The 16,954-nt window shown below is 38.7% G+C and overlaps 1 protein-coding gene across 2 annotated transcripts; it reads left to right on the plus strand.

Moving 5' to 3' along the window:
• The first annotated feature begins 5,493 nt into the window (after positions 1-5,493).
• LOC122409024 (uncharacterized) lies at positions 5,494-16,715 on the plus strand. Of its 2 annotated transcripts, none has more exons than XM_043416220.1 (7): positions 5,494-5,683; positions 5,806-6,520; positions 7,506-7,644; positions 7,995-8,113; positions 12,237-12,331; positions 13,588-14,799; positions 16,520-16,715. In XM_043416220.1, exons 1-6 carry the CDS (start codon positions 5,673-5,675, stop codon positions 14,642-14,644), a joined length of 2,136 nt encoding a protein of 711 aa, XP_043272155.1. In that variant the 5' UTR covers positions 5,494-5,672; the 3' UTR covers positions 14,645-14,799; positions 16,520-16,715. The 2 variants fall into 2 exon arrangements, with proteins under 2 accessions (XP_043272155.1, XP_043272156.1); XM_043416221.1 differs by having other exon boundaries at positions 16,582-16,709.
• The last annotated feature ends 239 nt before the right edge of the window (positions 16,716-16,954 follow it).

Below are 16,954 nucleotides of genomic sequence, written 5' to 3' on the forward strand. Positions count from 1 at the left end.
ATGACGTTTAAAAACATTTGGACGTTCATCGGAATCATTGATTTTGAAAATTAATTACTCACGAGACTTTTTATGATGTAGAGATTCAGATTTTTTAAATTGAACTTTCATTCCAATCCCGCAGAGTATTACATAATCCGGAGCGTTTCGAATCGCCGTTTTTTATTCCCTGGATGGAAAAGTGGAAAAGATCCCACCGCCTAAAAATTTTAAAAACAATTTCACAAACTGTGGTAGTCAGGAGAGTTTATGAAATTTTGTTTTATCAATGGCTCTCCACGTATAGAAGAGAGTAGCACAAAATTCAGATATTGGAAAAAGGGGTGAAAAGCAAGCATCTCAGTAAATAATCATTTTTTGCTGCACATTTTTAAAGCCTGTCAAAAATCGAGAAAAAGTCTGTACAAAAAATTAAGGTTTTCGGTCAAGCCATTTTTTGTGAGAGCGATTTGAAATCGTTGTGACGTCATAAAACCGGCGTATTCGCGTATAGTATAGAGTGCGGTAGGCCTCGCGCTGGCTGTTTTTTAATCTTTTAATACTTGGCGTCTCTTGATTTGTCATTTACGAAAATGTTACCAGCTCACGATTTTACGTCCAACTTCGATCTCGGGAATTCAAACGGCGAAAGTCGCCTGAATCTTCCAACCCAGCAAATTAAGGTAGTTTTCTAAATCCGTTTAGCGTCGGTAATAAAAAATGTAAAGAAAGTACTGTCCAGTGACGTGTTAGGTATAGGCATCGCGTACAAAATGGCCCATTTTTAATAGCGAATATCTCGAAAACTAATCGATTTGAAATTTTCACAGTCGGCCCACGAAGGCTATCATTACACTATATTTAAATTTCAGCCGGCACGTAAAGATTTCAACAAAAGTATAGAGCTACCTTAAGGTTCTTCTGAACCCAAACAATATTGAAGTTCATACGATTCCAAGATGAAGAATTTTTATAAAACGAAAAAAAAAAACAGATTAATTATTATCGATGTAAATAGTCTTGCACATTTTCCAGGCAAACACGGTACTGTCGTTTATCACTCTTGAAAGGCTTTGGAGAAACACGCGAGTGCGTAAAGTGAAAGTTAAAGCTGAAAACGAGGTTAAAGCTTTGCAAAATGGACGTGGAAATCCAAAAACACTGTTTAACATAACTTTATACTAATTTCTCAGTATTCGAACATTTCAAAGAATCGTTTTGTCTGATTATTTTATCAGCGCACCACTTCCTCCCACGCGCAACTTCAAATCTACAACTTCGAACTTGGAAAACTTGAACAAAATCGATCGCTGTACCTTGAACCATGGAAGTTCGGTCTTCCAAATTTCACTGTCTGGAGATCGATTCCCCCTACCACGGTCGTTTCCCATTGCAGTAGCATTCTGACAATCCTCTGATCTCCAAATCGCGGTTTTATTAAAAATAAAATATCACGTTGCTCTTCATTATCAATTTTCTTAAAAGCTAAAGAATTTATAGTTACACGAAAAACCTCTGGGTTCAGAGCTTGAAAAACATGTTGAAGGGACTTCAGAATTAGACTGCCACCATATTGGAACTGGCACTTTGAATTTTCGAAATCTAATGCCGAATTCGTAATCGGCTTTTCAACCCTTTCAGTCCCAACTTTTTTTACAGTAACGCAATTTTCCTCGATTTTCGTCAATGCACTTAGAATCTTATCTGAAATTTCATGCACCGTATCCGCGCATATAAAAGCTTCCCACACTCGTATATTAGCTTTCATACAGATTTTGTTTACAAGTATTTCGAAACGCTCGCAATACAGAAAAATAAAATTTCCGGTTGTGAAGATGAAATTCTGCAGCATCGAAAGGCATGTGCACGCTCGAGAAGTTAATTGGCCGAGCACACCTCGCACTCGCGTCGTCTTCAATTCAGAGCTCCGTGACACGTCATCCTCTCCGTCTATTCCTCGCGGCAGTTTCGGCTGCATATTCATACGAGTGAGATGCCAGGGACGTTCGAAGGCTCGCACGATTCTGGTTGCTTATGAATAGAAGCGAATCGGCAGTTTAGGCGTTGCTTATGAGGTTAAAGGAGCCAGAAGGTGAGAGCTCGTAGGATCAAGCAGGAGAGTAGATTCTGATGCGTTCTTCGGTACATCAATTTAGCCAGCGCATATACGGACGACGCCCCTAACGATTTTAACTAACATTTGCACATATCGTATTCTCGGATACGTAAGAGCTCAACTAGCTTGATTTCACACGTAAATCCAAGTGGATAAAGCCCCTTTGTTTGGCAGTGGCCGATGTGTAGTTGGCTATGGATGAAGGAGAATATACAGGCTGTCATGAGAGTCGAGTTTTGGGTCGGGAGAATTGTTCAGGTCGTACCTTCCTCGAAGCAGTTTCTTCGATGAAGCAGCATCAGTTGGCTGGACCAATTTGAACGGTGCGGACGATTTGAATCTGGATGCTGGAGAGCCCCAACTTCGAGCACTCCTCGACGATCCATTCCATGAGCGATACGGAATTGAGAACCGAATCGTTGATGATTCATTTTAAGGGGGTGATGGACAATCGAATGGATAAGAAGCAGGGGACGCTTCGTCACCAGAGATTTTCATCTCCGACGCGGCTTTTGGGACACTTTATAGAAGTGGTTGTAGAGGAGGAAAGGTAGGTAGGAAAGCCGAGGAAAACGAACCGGTGGCCCGGGATATAGGGAATGACGAGGAGAGCGTGGTTCTCTGTAACGTTGGCAGACGGAGCCAATCAGGACCCAATGCGATTACCTTAACGAGAAATCCGATTACTTATTCATTCCCCCTAACTCGAAATCAGTTTAACTAATCGTTTAATTCGGTCGCTTCCCTTTCTCCCGGCCTCCTTCTCTCTTCGCTTCTCTTCGGCTTTCTCCTTTCGCGAAAACGCTTCATCGTGGAAACGGGCGATACGGAAACGCTCGTGTGTGCGTCCATGTACCGGGAGAAAGCTCTCCGGAACGTACCATCTCCGAGGTCGTTTTGGTACACAGTATATCGTCGGTAGGGTAAACGTCCACGGGGAATAGCGATGGGCGAGCGAGACAGAAGGTGAACCAGAGTGGGGCCATTCGAGGCAGCGAGGGATGGAAAAACTTGGGAACGGGGGAGATAAAAGTCCGGGAGAGGGAGAGACGAAGGCCTCGTTCAATTCAATTACGTAATGAATTGTCGTGTCTTGAGTAAACAGCCTTCCTCGTCGCGTCTCTCGCGTTGGATTTGAGGCGCATATATATGCTTAAACCTATGTGTGTATATACGTGTTTAGGGATGAGAGAGAAACGATGCTGAAGCTGCTGCGGAGGTGGAAAGGGACGGAATTTAGATGAAGTGAGAAAGAGCTTGTATTCGAGCCAAATCAATCGGCACGATATACTGCTGGGCCTCGTGGTTTTTCTTTATTTGAATATTCCTCCGTTAAGATGATGGATCAGTCGGTAATCACACCTCGCGAATTTTTGAAATTGAAACTCTTTGACATCGTTCGTCCGATTAAAATAATAAAAATGTCATTATGTACGCAGCACGATCGCAAAAGTCCGATGACATTTTTATTTTTTCGATCAGACGAACGATGTGGAAAAAAATTTCCTTTTCCAAATTTGCAGCTAACTCTCTCGCACTCACGGTTGTGATTACCGAACGATCCATCATCTTAAGGAGTTTCGGTACAGGCGATACAATGTTGCCATGCTAAACCATGCTAAAAACATAAAAAATTTCAAAAAGTTCAGAATTTTATAAAATTTCGTGAACGTATTCTTTAGTGCCAAATTTGACAACACAAATTTTTTAACATTTTGCTTCTACACAGTTATATCGAGTAATTGATCACTAAAGTTGACGCGTATAAGCATAGCGTTTCCATATATATAAGTATATACATTCCGGGCATAAGGAATATGCTTTAATGCGCAATTACTCGATAACTAGGAGAAGAAAATTTTGAAAAAATTTGTCTTTTCGCACTTGATGTTGAAGAACGTTATCACCAAATTTGATAAATTTCTTAATATTTAGACTTCTGTACAGAAACTCCTTAAACTCATCTGTCACATACTTTCGTGGTAACAGCATTCTTTGAGAATTTTTATCTCGATTAATATCTTGAAGATTCGAACGATTTTATTCAAACTGTGCAAACAATTTTTTAGTGTTAATTTCCTTCATATTGTGTTCGTTTTGGAAAATTTTGTGTGTTTTTATTTTTTGATGTTTTCAACTGTTCGATTGAACAATCTGATCACTCTTTTCATAATCATAATTTCGTATTTTCCCTATTATTTATTTCGCTGGTTATTAAAAAAGTAGCAATAATTCTTACGACACTATTCGATATCGTTATTCAATAAAAGACTGACGGAGAACTATCTCAATTTCAAACTCAGGCTTCGGGATAGTTTTTTTGTGACTATTTGGGAAAGTATTTTTTAAAAAAGTCTCCAAGTTTATTGGTCACTTTTTTTGGAATCACGCGAATCTAATGAAAATCGAAAATGAAAATATGCTAGAAATATACAGCGTGCATCTATTCCCGAAATTATTATAGCATCTACCGTCTAGTTGTCGAGAAAACAATTAAGGAAAATCACATTTTTTGAAGGGTTATACATAGGCTCTTGTGGCATTGGATTTAATGAAATAGGATCCTCCCAATTGGAGAGCCAAAAACGAGAATAAAAAAATAGAATGTTTTTAGATATCAATGATGCCTTGAGAAAGTCTTGTTAGCGGTGAAAATCACTTGGGAATGGAAAAAGAAAAACACTTATTTGAGGTTAACGAGTAGTAACGACATAAACAGTGGAAGGTTTGACAACACTATGAGCCAGCTGGTTTAAAATATTGATATATAAATAGATAATGTCTGTTGTCACATTTTGCTTGACGATTTTACTACAAAAGTATTTAAACCGCTATCATATTAAAAATTTACAATCTCAAGAAATAAGTTACACATAATTTAATAATTGCTAAAATAAATTTCAATCGTTTCTTTGATCATGAAAAGAGCAAATAGTTCAGTTACTTTTTTGAAGTAACGCATGATCTTTTATTCCTAGTTTACACATGATTTTGTTGTGTTTGTTTATTGGAAAGAGTTTTAATAACACGTAACATTATTTTCTGATAAAAATACTGTTGAGATCCTTCGGGAAAGTACGAAAGGTTTTTTCCCATCTAACTATACCCGTAGCCTTGCGGTTAATTATTTACTCAATTCTAGGTTATTGGTGTACAACATCCCTCTGTGATCACCATAGAAAAACACTTGTGATCACCGTTAGTTGTTAATTACGAAAGTCCACGATGATCGATCGATAAAATAAACAACCGGTTTTGTTTACTATCGGTTATTCGATACCGGTAGAGCCTGTTTCATGTAAACCTGGTTTGCTCCTTGTAATGGCGTATGGCTAGATGGCAGCACCGATAGATTCAAAAATCTGCATACATAGATAAAATCATGTGAGTCGGACTATCTCTAGTATTCTGTCCTCGGCGTTCGTTCCTGGTATATATACACTTTGTAGCAGTTCACGACGTTCTAATTGTCAACTTGAGACTTGACGTTAAAGCCTCGTGAATTGACAATAAGAAAGAGTTGGTAGTGAGTTTGATTGATCAGTGTGCAGCGTCGGCGGGGCATTGTGGATCGACGATGGAAGAGCGGTAAGTACCATGAGAGGGTAGTAGAAAAAAGAATGATTGAAAAAAACGTAGATTTTACAACGTTGACACGGCAGGGGGCTGGGAGGGAATTGAAGAAAGAAATAACACATGAAATTTGTCAGATCGGAGTTGTCCAAGTCAACGTCGAGGGGGCACAAAAGTACACCGGGTCATTCCCGAAAGAGTAGCAATAAGAAACGTACAGGACGGAAGGGTACAACGAGCACAGAAAATTGGGGCGAGGAAACGTCGCCCAGCCAAAACGGTGGTCCCTTACCGAACATGGATTATCGTCAAATATTTTGGCCGCAACAAACAGCCGTGCCACAACACATACAACCACCGCACAGCGGCCAAAGATTGTTTGCAGCAATGTCAGATCCCAGCGTATGCAGATACTCCCCGTTACCAGTAGCTTACACCATGGAACCAGTCCCACCGATGTATCCTCTTTACCAACCAATTTCAAGGCCAAATTATAGAACCTTCAGAGGAAGACCCAGGCGACACGTAGCTCAAATAAATCCCATGATGTCGCAGCCTCATCCAACCCTTACCAACGGCTACTCCAGCCTCCAGGAAAACCGATCTAATTATTCAAACCCTCTAGCCTATCAGAATGGCGATTATGCATCTCTTCCTCCGAATGCTAACACCGATCGATCTAACAACTGCGACGAGCTCAATTCTGAACATCGACGATACTCTGATCCTGGCCTCGGTCCCGCCGACCTTACTCGTCCTAATGACGGTGAAGATTCTGACAGTGCAGAAAGCGGCAGCTCTATCACCACCATAGGAAAGAATAATAAATTGGTTCTCTCCCTCGTTGAACAGGTATTCTTGAATTGGTTTTATTCCATTTGTTTTTCACGAGTATGACTAAAGAGGAGAGGATGATGAAAGAAAAATCAGAGTTTCGAATCATACTTTGTTACTTACTCACATAACAATGAGCCAACATTTTCTTAGAGTTACAGAAAATGTCTGATTTATTCCGAAAACGTCTTTAGCTGGAATTGTCAGTCAACCTAGAAAAGCTGGTTGAAAGTTTTATATTGTTGGAACCCGCATTAATGGTTTTAAACGAAATCACATTTTTTCTACTTTCTTTCATCCATATTTTTCATTTATTAGCTGTGATCATTGCTGTCATATTTAACAGTTTTGTTCATATACCTAAATGAATATAGTAAAAATTTAATAAAATAATATTTGGTGAAAACCAACAATATGGAGCACTGTTTTTCATGCATGAAAATGAACTTTTTCATTCCAACCATCTTTAATTGAGAATGAAATTACAAAAAATATCAACATTATTTTTGAAAATGGTTTGTTGGAAGTGATTATAAAATAATTACTCTTGTGACAGATCAATAATGTCGTAAATTAAAATTTATACTCTCCATCATATAATGTGAAACTTCAAGGTCGTTAACGTACGACTAACATTTTTAACGATATCGATCCTTGTATGAGCGAGGTCTTTATGAACATTTTTTAAATCGCGACGAGCGAAAATTGCTTCACAAGATCGTTACGTATTTTATAAAAAATATTCAACATTTTTCAGTTCTTCAGAAACAGCAAAGAATAATATTCTCTATTTCGTAGAACCATTTCTTTTCATTCATTTCGAAAAATGTCGCATGAACTAGTATAATTTTTAATAAAATTATAAAAGAATTTCAATACGATTTAACTAACTGACATATGAAATAATATAATCCTGGTTATGAACGGGTTTCCGTTTGAATTTATAAATAGGTCCGATCGTTAAAGTCGATTGGTTGTTAACGATGTTTTATCTTCTATTTAGATGACTGCACTCAGAGAGGTGAATAGTCAAATGTTCAAAGAGTTGCACGAGACGAGAACAGATCTGGAAAGTATAAAGAGCGAATTGGCGAGACTAAAACGCGGTGGTACGTCCGACTATCAGCCCGGAATGTTATCAGGTAGGAGGATGGTTTAATGTTTCACATCTGCAAACAGAAATAATGCTTTAAGAATACGACGCTGAAGTTTCCAACGTTGAAGTCCAACGAAATGAATGAAAATAAAATGATTTATCCATCAGTTTTTTATTTCACGAATCATAATTGTGTAGATTGAAAAAATACAAAGTACAAATTCGACTGGAAATAAATTGGAGAGTTACTGGAATTATTGGACAGTTTTTTAGATCATTTCGTTGGACTTCAACGTTGGAAACTTCAGCATCGTTTAAGAATCTTGTTTGTTTGTATCCATCTCATTTCGGAGTGAAAATAAAAGAAATATAATTATTGTGCATTAATCTCAACAGACATCGTACGGGACATGAGAGAAGCGAACAAAGCCCTTGATGAAGCGATGATTACGAAGGTCAACGCCATGGTGGACGAGCAAAACAGACAGAGAACTATGGAGTTTGAAAAATTACGGGTGAGTCATTGCCTCCAGAATAATGTGAGATTATTCGTTATTGTTAAAATTTACAGATTTTTTTCAGTATTAGAAGGAAATTAGTATTTTAACATTCAGAGCTTTTGGAAAACATAATGTTATCTTACAGACTGATTGTTAAATCAGATTTCGAAGGTCGCTCATACTCTCATTTTTGACCAGATTCTATCTCGTGATCAATTAGTTTTGAGAGGCTAAACCGATTCATCTGAATATTAAAAAAAGTAAAATGGACTTGTTCTGGAGTTGAATTGGTTTGAAAACTCATAAATTTGTTTGGCCCATTATTTTTTCAAATTTCTTATTTTCTTACGTTGACGGTAGAGTTACTTCATTTATGTTTTTGAACGCGATGAGAAACTCTTCCTTGAAAAGAAACGAAACAAGTGGATTCCTAATTTATTGCTTAGAACGTTCTGTCGATTTTTTTCTTGTTTTCATGGCACAGAATGGCCTATTCCATGCAAATATGCGAAGAAAAAAATTTAACGGTGAGGGAAATCGAATGAATTCATTAACCGCAACAAGTGTGAAAGGGGTTAAATTTTAATGAAGAATTTGCAGCGAATTAAATCAATTGACATATGACTGTATCGATGACGTCACGAAGGAGAAAAGATTACTGAGCCATCATTTGCGTTTCGGATTTGTCTGATTCGTTGTTTACGTCCTACTTCGTTTCTGTTTTCATTTCTTCCTGTATGAAGTAGTTCAATGACGAATCGAAGTCGTGACATCAGTTAGCAGTTGAAACCTTTTGTGGTTTCCTCCAGGTATAATCCACTCGACGTGACGAATATTCATCGGATCGACCTTAATTTTGAGGATTAAGGATTAGGCCATTGACAATTGGTAGCCATTGAAACTCAACGACAGATGACAAAGTTTGATGATTATGTCATCGTCCAACGTAACCGAGTTTTTGACCTCGTGTATTGGGAAGTCCCCGTAATTTTACAACTATTTGCCATTGACACCGATCGTCACCGCAGCGGTGAAATTTCTTCGAAAGAATGACGTGCCATTTGGAGAATTGTACTCTAACGAAGATTTTTATGACGAGTTGAAATTCTTTCTTCTTGCATCACATTTTCTATGTATTTTTTACCAACAGACACCTATTTTACGGGAAGAGAAGAGAGAATTGTAATAAGCAAAGAAAAGAAAAATGGCGTCGCGGACTAAACGCTTGTGTAAAAAGTCTCCATTCGAATCCCTCGTGGGAAATCGACGAGTGTAAAAGGAACGATAAGAAAATCTCACGCGGTCTTCGAACTCGTTGTTATGGAAGATGTGTGAGAATTGAAAACAAAGAAACGAGAATACGAGAAGAAAATTTGAAGAGAAATATGAACGGGAAAGGTGGAGAGCAGCCTCGTGGACTCAACACGATTATTCTCTCCTTTTCACCGTGAAACTTCAGATATACTCTTCGTTATTTTACATATGGGGCACGTGAACTTGGATAACAGACGCATCAAACTTAACGGAAGAGAGTGAAAGAAAGAAGAAGAAAAAAGAGCTCTTTCGGAGCTTTCAGAGCATCCTGACCGGTGGAACATTTATGTTTGCTCGACGTTTTCCCGTACCGTTCTCTGTTTGATCAGGACCACCGGGGCCAGGTGATACGAGCTACGCTACCTCGCCTCTCATCATTTTCTCCTACACACTCTTTAAGGCGCCCATGGCTCAGTTCATAGGGATTGCTCGTACGAAGCCTCTGGTTGTCGGCTCGAAAAAAAACTATCGGTCTCAACATATACGAGTAAAATTTACCTTTCTATTTACATCTCCGAGAACTCGATCTCGAATGATTTTCAAACCTTAAATACGTTTCTTTAAAAAATACCCACTTGTTACACAAACGCTTTCGGTCACGTTTTCCTCTACCGTTTTTCCATAAATACATTTTTCTTCTTTTGAGTGATAACTCTTCGATACAACCGATGAAAGAATCGAAATTATAAATGCTGTAAATTCTTTGTATAATCGGAGGGACGCGATTCACGTTGGTTTGCCAACATTTTTTGTCTCTGTTTTCGATCGTTTCCATTCTGAAATATTTTGTTACGTACCATTCGTGATTAGTGATCGGAAATTTGGAATTTTTTGAAATTTCTACTGTAACACTATTCCGCGAGATTAAAATAATTTTGTACATTTTTTTCGAAAAATAATTCGTTTCACGTAGTATCGAAAAGCTATGAGAAATTCTAGTTATTTTACGCTTGAGCGTTGATTAAACTTTTGCAAAGTCGAGTTGTTACTGAAAATTGAAGGTCATACTTCACGTTTTTACTTTGGTCGAGTGCAACAAATCAAATTGTCAGAATTCATACTCCGAACAGAATTACTGTTACACGCAGTAAATTTTTTCAAGAAAATCACTAGAAATATTACGTTCGCAGTGGCAAAATCGCCAGAAGAAAATTTATTTACGAATAAAATATTCTTTCACACACTTACACACGAACGGTTTGCATAGAAATTAGTTGGCTCGTTTCGTAGACGCGCGCGTGCCTTGCATGATTGATGAATTTCTCAAGAGGCGAACCTTCGGCAATAAATATGTGACATTGGTACGAGTTTCGAATGAGCGAGTATCGTCCAAGGTCGTTTCGTGTGACTCGATACGCGCGCATGTTATTTCTCATGAGAGACTCGTCACACATTTTATCGTTTTTTCGAACATCTTAGAAAAAGGCTTAATTGCACTTTACCAATTATCCTCGAATGGAATCCTGCTATATTTTGAAAAATGTGGCTCCATTACGATATGAATATTTTGCCTGATCGATAACGAACTACCGACTTTTTTTTCCAGCTCTATCGTCCTGATTTATCAAACAACGTGTGAAAAAATTAATTGGATCGTCTTTAATTTTCTCTCATTTCAACTTCAATCATTTTTTAAGCCTCATAGTAGAAAATATAAAAAATCTAATCACATTATAGTCAATGAGGATTAAAAGAATTCGATCCCACCGAGTTTTACATCCAATTTGAAAGTGAGATCGTGCATAAGCCAAAATTTTTTCAATTTAACACCTCCGATGAAATATCGTTCGGATGATTTGATATAAAGTAAGTGCATCTGCAAGCATCAAATATTTGATTTTACGGGACTGTATTAGAAAAGTGGATCCTTATTTTTGGAGCGAAGTTGTGAAATTATATAACGAATTTTTCGAGAAAAAGATATTTGAGGGTAGTTAAGAATAAAGTCAGTAGCTTTAGCATTGGGATCAAGACAACTGTCTGGTTCAACAAGGCATTAAGAGGTAACCGAGGATTCAGCTTTTGAGCACGATATATACATCGCTAGAAACGTGCACGTTTGAGAAGCCCTGAACGTGCGATTTGATAGCGTTGGTCTTCGGAGGTGGGGGTGAATCGAGGGCGTTTGGAGTCAACGATTCCATACGCCGAGAACGAATACAATGAAAGAGATACGAAATGTTTTTTTGTGACGAGTAAAAGTGATTAGGTTTCACATGAGGGGGTGGGAACAGGGGTTTTCGGAAAGAGTGTGGAACGGAGGATGGTCTGGAAGGGAAAAAAGGGGGAAAGTCTATAATAGAGTCGATCTCGTAGAGACGGGAAAGAACAACTAGGGTTGAGGCACTTAGCGGCTGTCAGAAAGCCTCTTTTTTCTTTGTCATTCTCTCTATCGTTTTCCTTCTCGTTCATATTCTTTCTGCCCTGTACCTTCTCGGGTTACAGCCGTCCATTAGCTTCATCAAGAGCTCAGCAATGGCCGGCGACCATGTAACGCCATCGCTCTTCGTAAGATACGTAATTTCGTAATTGAACCTTGGAAATCGACGTTACGAGTTTGACAATCCTCAACGTCCAATGGGCGTACTAAAGATTATTATCTACATGAAAATTAAATAAATTTGAGCGTGAAAAATGTGAAAAATCGTTTTGAAAAGAGGCGATTGAGAAGACACATTTTTATCGTAATTCTGCTGCTAAAAATGGAAAATTCATTTTCCTCGATCAGCAATTTGATTTGAGTCCAAGTCTGATTTAGCTCGATCATTTTGTATCGAATGAAAAATTCTCAATACACCAAATAAAATGTTGATTTTCGTTGCAGGAACAACTGACGAAAATAACTGTGGAGAAGGAAGACAATTGCAGACGCATCGTTGAGCTCGAAGAGACAGTAGCTGCTCTGAAATTAAATGCAAAGTAAGTATCGTCAGAGGTTTCTGGGATTATTGCAAATTTTTTTTTTTATCACTTTTACTAATGAAACTTGCTGTAAAATGAACGTACCAATACTGACCCATTGAGCATTGCCTAATTTAAGAAATAAATAATCAAAAGGTTGTCATCGACTCTTTGAATTCTTTGAATTTCCAGCTCGCGACGAACTTGACTGAAAATTCCCCGGGATAAATTCATATTATTAAACACATGCTTTTTTCAAATGCTTCGAGCGAAAGCCAACATTTTAATATTAATGACGAAAAAGTTACAATCCCGGGCTGCTTGGATCGCTTTTGGTTTCTTTGATAAAACCATGAACTTAAGCTTTGCGTTTACTTTTTTGCCTTTTATATTTCTGTCGGTGCATTGCGAAGCCCAGGTCGTCCAGAAATGACGTAAAGTTTCTTTTTATCAGTCAAACTAAATTTTCTTTACCCTGCTGGTGTTGACTTTTATTGAATTGCGAAAAATTTCTCCACGCGTGCATTTCAAATTGATCATTTGTCAAAAACTATTTATTGGGCATTTTAATTAAAAAATGCAACTTGGTCTTCACAGACGAAGAGAAAAACATTTTGAAAATTGTCATAATCGATGTCAAATAAACAAAATAATTTGGGATTAGATTTTAATGAGCTCAGTGCTTTCACGAAATTTGGCACCATTTGAATAAATTTTGAATGATTTTCTCAATTTTAATAATTTATGCATTCTCTTGATTTTTTTAGTATTCAAGCTGTATATAAAAATGCTAAGATAAATGCTACCGCGATAATAATAATAAAAAAATGAATTTGTACATTGAGCAGTTGGAAGTCTGAAAGTATCGCAGTATGGCAGAAAGTCGAACGACAAAATCGGTGAAATAAAAATCTCTGTAGTCAGGAAAATTTTGAAAGATTCACTAAAATGATGAAAGCGGGTTCAGCGTAGAGTGAAGTAGGGTTCGAGAATTGAAAAGCAAAGTTTTGCGACCAAAATCCTTTTTATTTGGGCATGCAACACGACATTAAAATGGCGATTTTAAGTTGAGCTTATTTGAGGCTTTTTTGCACGTAAAAATTTCTAGTCATTCATTCACAAGCGCACACTTGCACACATACCCAAGGCATAATTGAATTTTTGAAATAATTCCATCTGGCCTCGTTCGTCCTCCCGCCCTCCCCTCGCGTAAAGGTTAAAAAAATGTGAAAATAACATTTGAAGAAAAAAAATAAAAAAGGTTTACGTGTTAGCAACGAAGGCCGAGAGATCGCTGCGTTCGAGGAGGAGACCCTGGCGCTGAGACGAGAGCTACAGGAGGCGAGGGCATCGCGGAACATGGCGGAGAACCACGTGGCAAAGTGCGTAAGGGCCTTATCGAGACCAATCACGCCTGTAATATTCGAAACACCTTGTATAACGAGCACCCCCGTGCGTACCGAATTCCATAATAATCCCTATCTTTCCCTGTCTCGTACTGGTTCGATGAATGATTTTTCGGAAATATCAGCGAGCACCCACGCAACGAATCTCGAATCGACCGAGGGAACGAGTTCATTGCAGCCTGACGACAATACCTTCAGACGATTGTCATCGTCCTCAACCTCATCCTCGACATCCTCGTCCCCGTCGAGCTTTTCTCGATGCGAGGATAGAGCGGCGGAGATCGACGAGGAGTGGCGGTGGAGAGCAACGAGGCTGCAAGATACGATAGTTTCTTCCGAGGTTCAAGAAAAAGAGCCTGAGATTTCGACAAATGGCATCGGTCTTGAAGTAGATTCGGAAAGAGCGAGAGAACGAGAGGGTGCGACGCGTGATTACGGAGTATCAAAAGCTCTCAGAAGTATGCAGAGCTTCTCGAGAGCACAGGAAAATATCGAAGAGAATGAAGCGAATGAGCGTTTGATCGTTATTCCAAAAAACGATGACAAACTTTTGGCTGATGATGGGAAGCCTCGTTCCAGAAGGTCCACTGATAAATCCTTGACCAAGAAAGACTCTGGGAATTCCATTGGGATTTGTTCCTCTTCGAGCGCGACCTCGAATGCTTTTTCCGAAGATTCGATCGAACGTCGCAACGACGCACCCGATGTTCTCGATGAGACTCCGATCGCCGTCAACGATGATTCCACTTCAGGAATCGTGCGAAACGACGTTGCTAATAAAAAATCTCGAAAACGGGCCATTACCGAAGTTCCCGATGTCATTGTCGTTGCCGGTAAACCTGTTGTACCGAAAGATTTGTGCTCGACGAGAATCCTGACTTCCAGTGTCCTGACACGCGCCACTTACACCACCGCCTACATCTAGGTTACGTACGGGGCCCACAAAAGAAAAAAAAAACAACCATTTTTTTTGACAAGTGTTCACCATCATCATCGAGCCAAAAAAAAAAAAAACAAAAAAAAATCCACGGGGCTTCACGGGCTTACTTAGAGGCTACTTCTGTACTTGTCGAATGTCACGTAGGTCTATCATTCACTCGTCACGCATGCTTCGTTTTGTAAATTTGTATTTTATTTTTATTTTTATTTTTTTTTATTTCAACGTTGTCTCAAAAGGCTTGTTCGGCTTTGCCAGCCTAACACTCCCATTCACTCTGTATCTCTTACAACGTTATCCGTTACTTTTTCATTTCTACTTTTCCTTGGCCTTTACGAATAATGCTTTTGTACCGTTTTTGCTTCGATTCCTTTCCACTTTATTGCTGCTTGGTAGACTTCTAATGGCTTTTAGATCTGCAACATTGAATGTGTTTTTTGAACTTTCAGGAGCTCAGACCATTTCAAAACTAGGAAACGAGCTTTGTACATTTAAAAACGTATAGTTTTATTGCTTTTTGATGTAACACTCGGTAAATGGGATTCTTTGGGCTCCGTTGTGCAGATTTCCTCCTCTTTAGAATGCTCGAAGATTTTCATTCCACGCATGCTTCCTCCATACGCAAACCAATGATGTAATTTCGAGGAAATTCACAGACATTGAGATAACTTGGGAAATTGAGATTGAATAAATTTTTTTGGAATATTGGTTTTGAGTAATGGAGCTATGCAGCAAATTGTTTGCTTGTTTCAAATTCAGGAGGTCTAACAAAACTAATGAAACGAATGATTTTATCTCAATTTTTTCATCCTCCTTTCCCTTGGATTTTTTCCTCATCGAAGTTCGAACTTTTAGCCTAACTCTAATTTAAGGCTGACTTAACAATTCTGTGATTAATGAAAGTTATTTAAATTCAAAGAAATAATCTTTATTCGCGAGAACTAGAAAGATGAAAATATTAAGGCAAATCGTTGGGTGCGTCAGTATCAATCGATCATGAAGTAATGTGACACGTTTTTTTCTGAAATTTGGAAATATTCGGAAAAAATCGAGGTTTTTAGTTTGGTCTCGATCAATATTCCTCTTTTCATCTTTCTCTTAAAAATGCATCAACTGGTGCCCTCTGTAGAAAAAATGCAATATCAGACTACTTTTTCTGTTGGGGATACTTTACTGATTGACGGATAGATTATTTCTTATGAATCATCTTGAACTTGAACGGTATGAGAGAAAAATTGGATGCTAATAACTTATAACTATTGAAATCAGCTGTTTCGTGAAACATTCTGGCTTCGGGAAGTTCTCGTGGAAACGAAATGCCATTGCTTTTAAAGTTTGAAAATGATCGATTTTTATTTTTTCGGAGAGGAGTGGATTTCATTTTGGCGTTTTGAGCTTTCGAAATAATAATCATAACTGCACGTAACAGATTCGGCATGGAAGTTTCCGATGGAATTTAAGCACGAGAACTGCCTTGAAAGACATCACTCTGGAATCTTGAAATCATCGACGTTATTTTCTGTTGTGGGAATGCTATGGGTGTTTATTTGTATAACTCGTTGAGCAGTAAAATCCTTGAAATATCATAATTGGAATAAAACGAAGCGGAATAGGAAAGGGGTCACGAAAACTCTTTACTTTTCGAAACAATGCAAATAATCGGTCTGAAGATTAACCAGCAGAAAAAAATCGATGATTGTAAAATTTTCCAGTAAAGTTACTCGAGTGCAAAGGAAACCACGAAAAAATCGGGAAACGCCCGAATTGTTTGTTTCTAGTTCGCAGCATGGCTTTGCTCTGAAACTTTCGCTTAGCACGCTTCTAAAGACTGTCTTACAAAAGTTTCTTTCGACCGATTATTAGACGTCGATTGGATTGGGAGTATGGGCGAAAGAAAGCGTAACCGGAAAACCGTGATTTGTCAGACTGGAGAAGCTGGTCGAGATACTCCGTAAAAAGATGAACGGAGCGAGCGACGAGGAGACCGTGGCGCACATAAGGGAGCTCGTCAGTTCGGGCATTAATTACGTCCCCGGTGCCAAATTTAGTCCTGAGAAGATCGAGGAAGTGCTGAGAACAACGATGACCTTGAGGGCCGATCCAAAGGACGAGATTGATAGGAAGAGGATCAACAACGGTGAGAACAACGCCGGAGAGGATGAGGACGATGCTTTGTCGTCGTGCGACCCGGAAACCGGAAGTTCGACCGGGAGCCATGGGAGAAACAACGCTTTGGCGAACGATTCGGCCTGCAGCAATAATAGTCTCATTGGTCCGGTGACCGACCTCTGAGATACT

The sequence above is a fragment of the Venturia canescens genome, chromosome 4 (genome assembly GCF_019457755.1).
Source record: "Venturia canescens isolate UGA chromosome 4, ASM1945775v1, whole genome shotgun sequence".
In the NCBI taxonomy this organism is placed as follows: domain Eukaryota; kingdom Metazoa; phylum Arthropoda; class Insecta; order Hymenoptera; family Ichneumonidae; genus Venturia; species Venturia canescens.

Excerpts from the sequence above, each read along its gene's own strand:
- LOC122409024 (XM_043416220.1), top strand. Across the intron at positions 6,521-7,505 it reads TTCTCTCCCTCGTTGAACAG|ATGACTGCACTCAGAGAGGT; the intron begins GTATTCTTGAAT and ends TCTTCTATTTAG. Across the intron at positions 7,645-7,994 it reads TCAGCCCGGAATGTTATCAG|ACATCGTACGGGACATGAGA; the intron begins GTAGGAGGATGG and ends TAATCTCAACAG.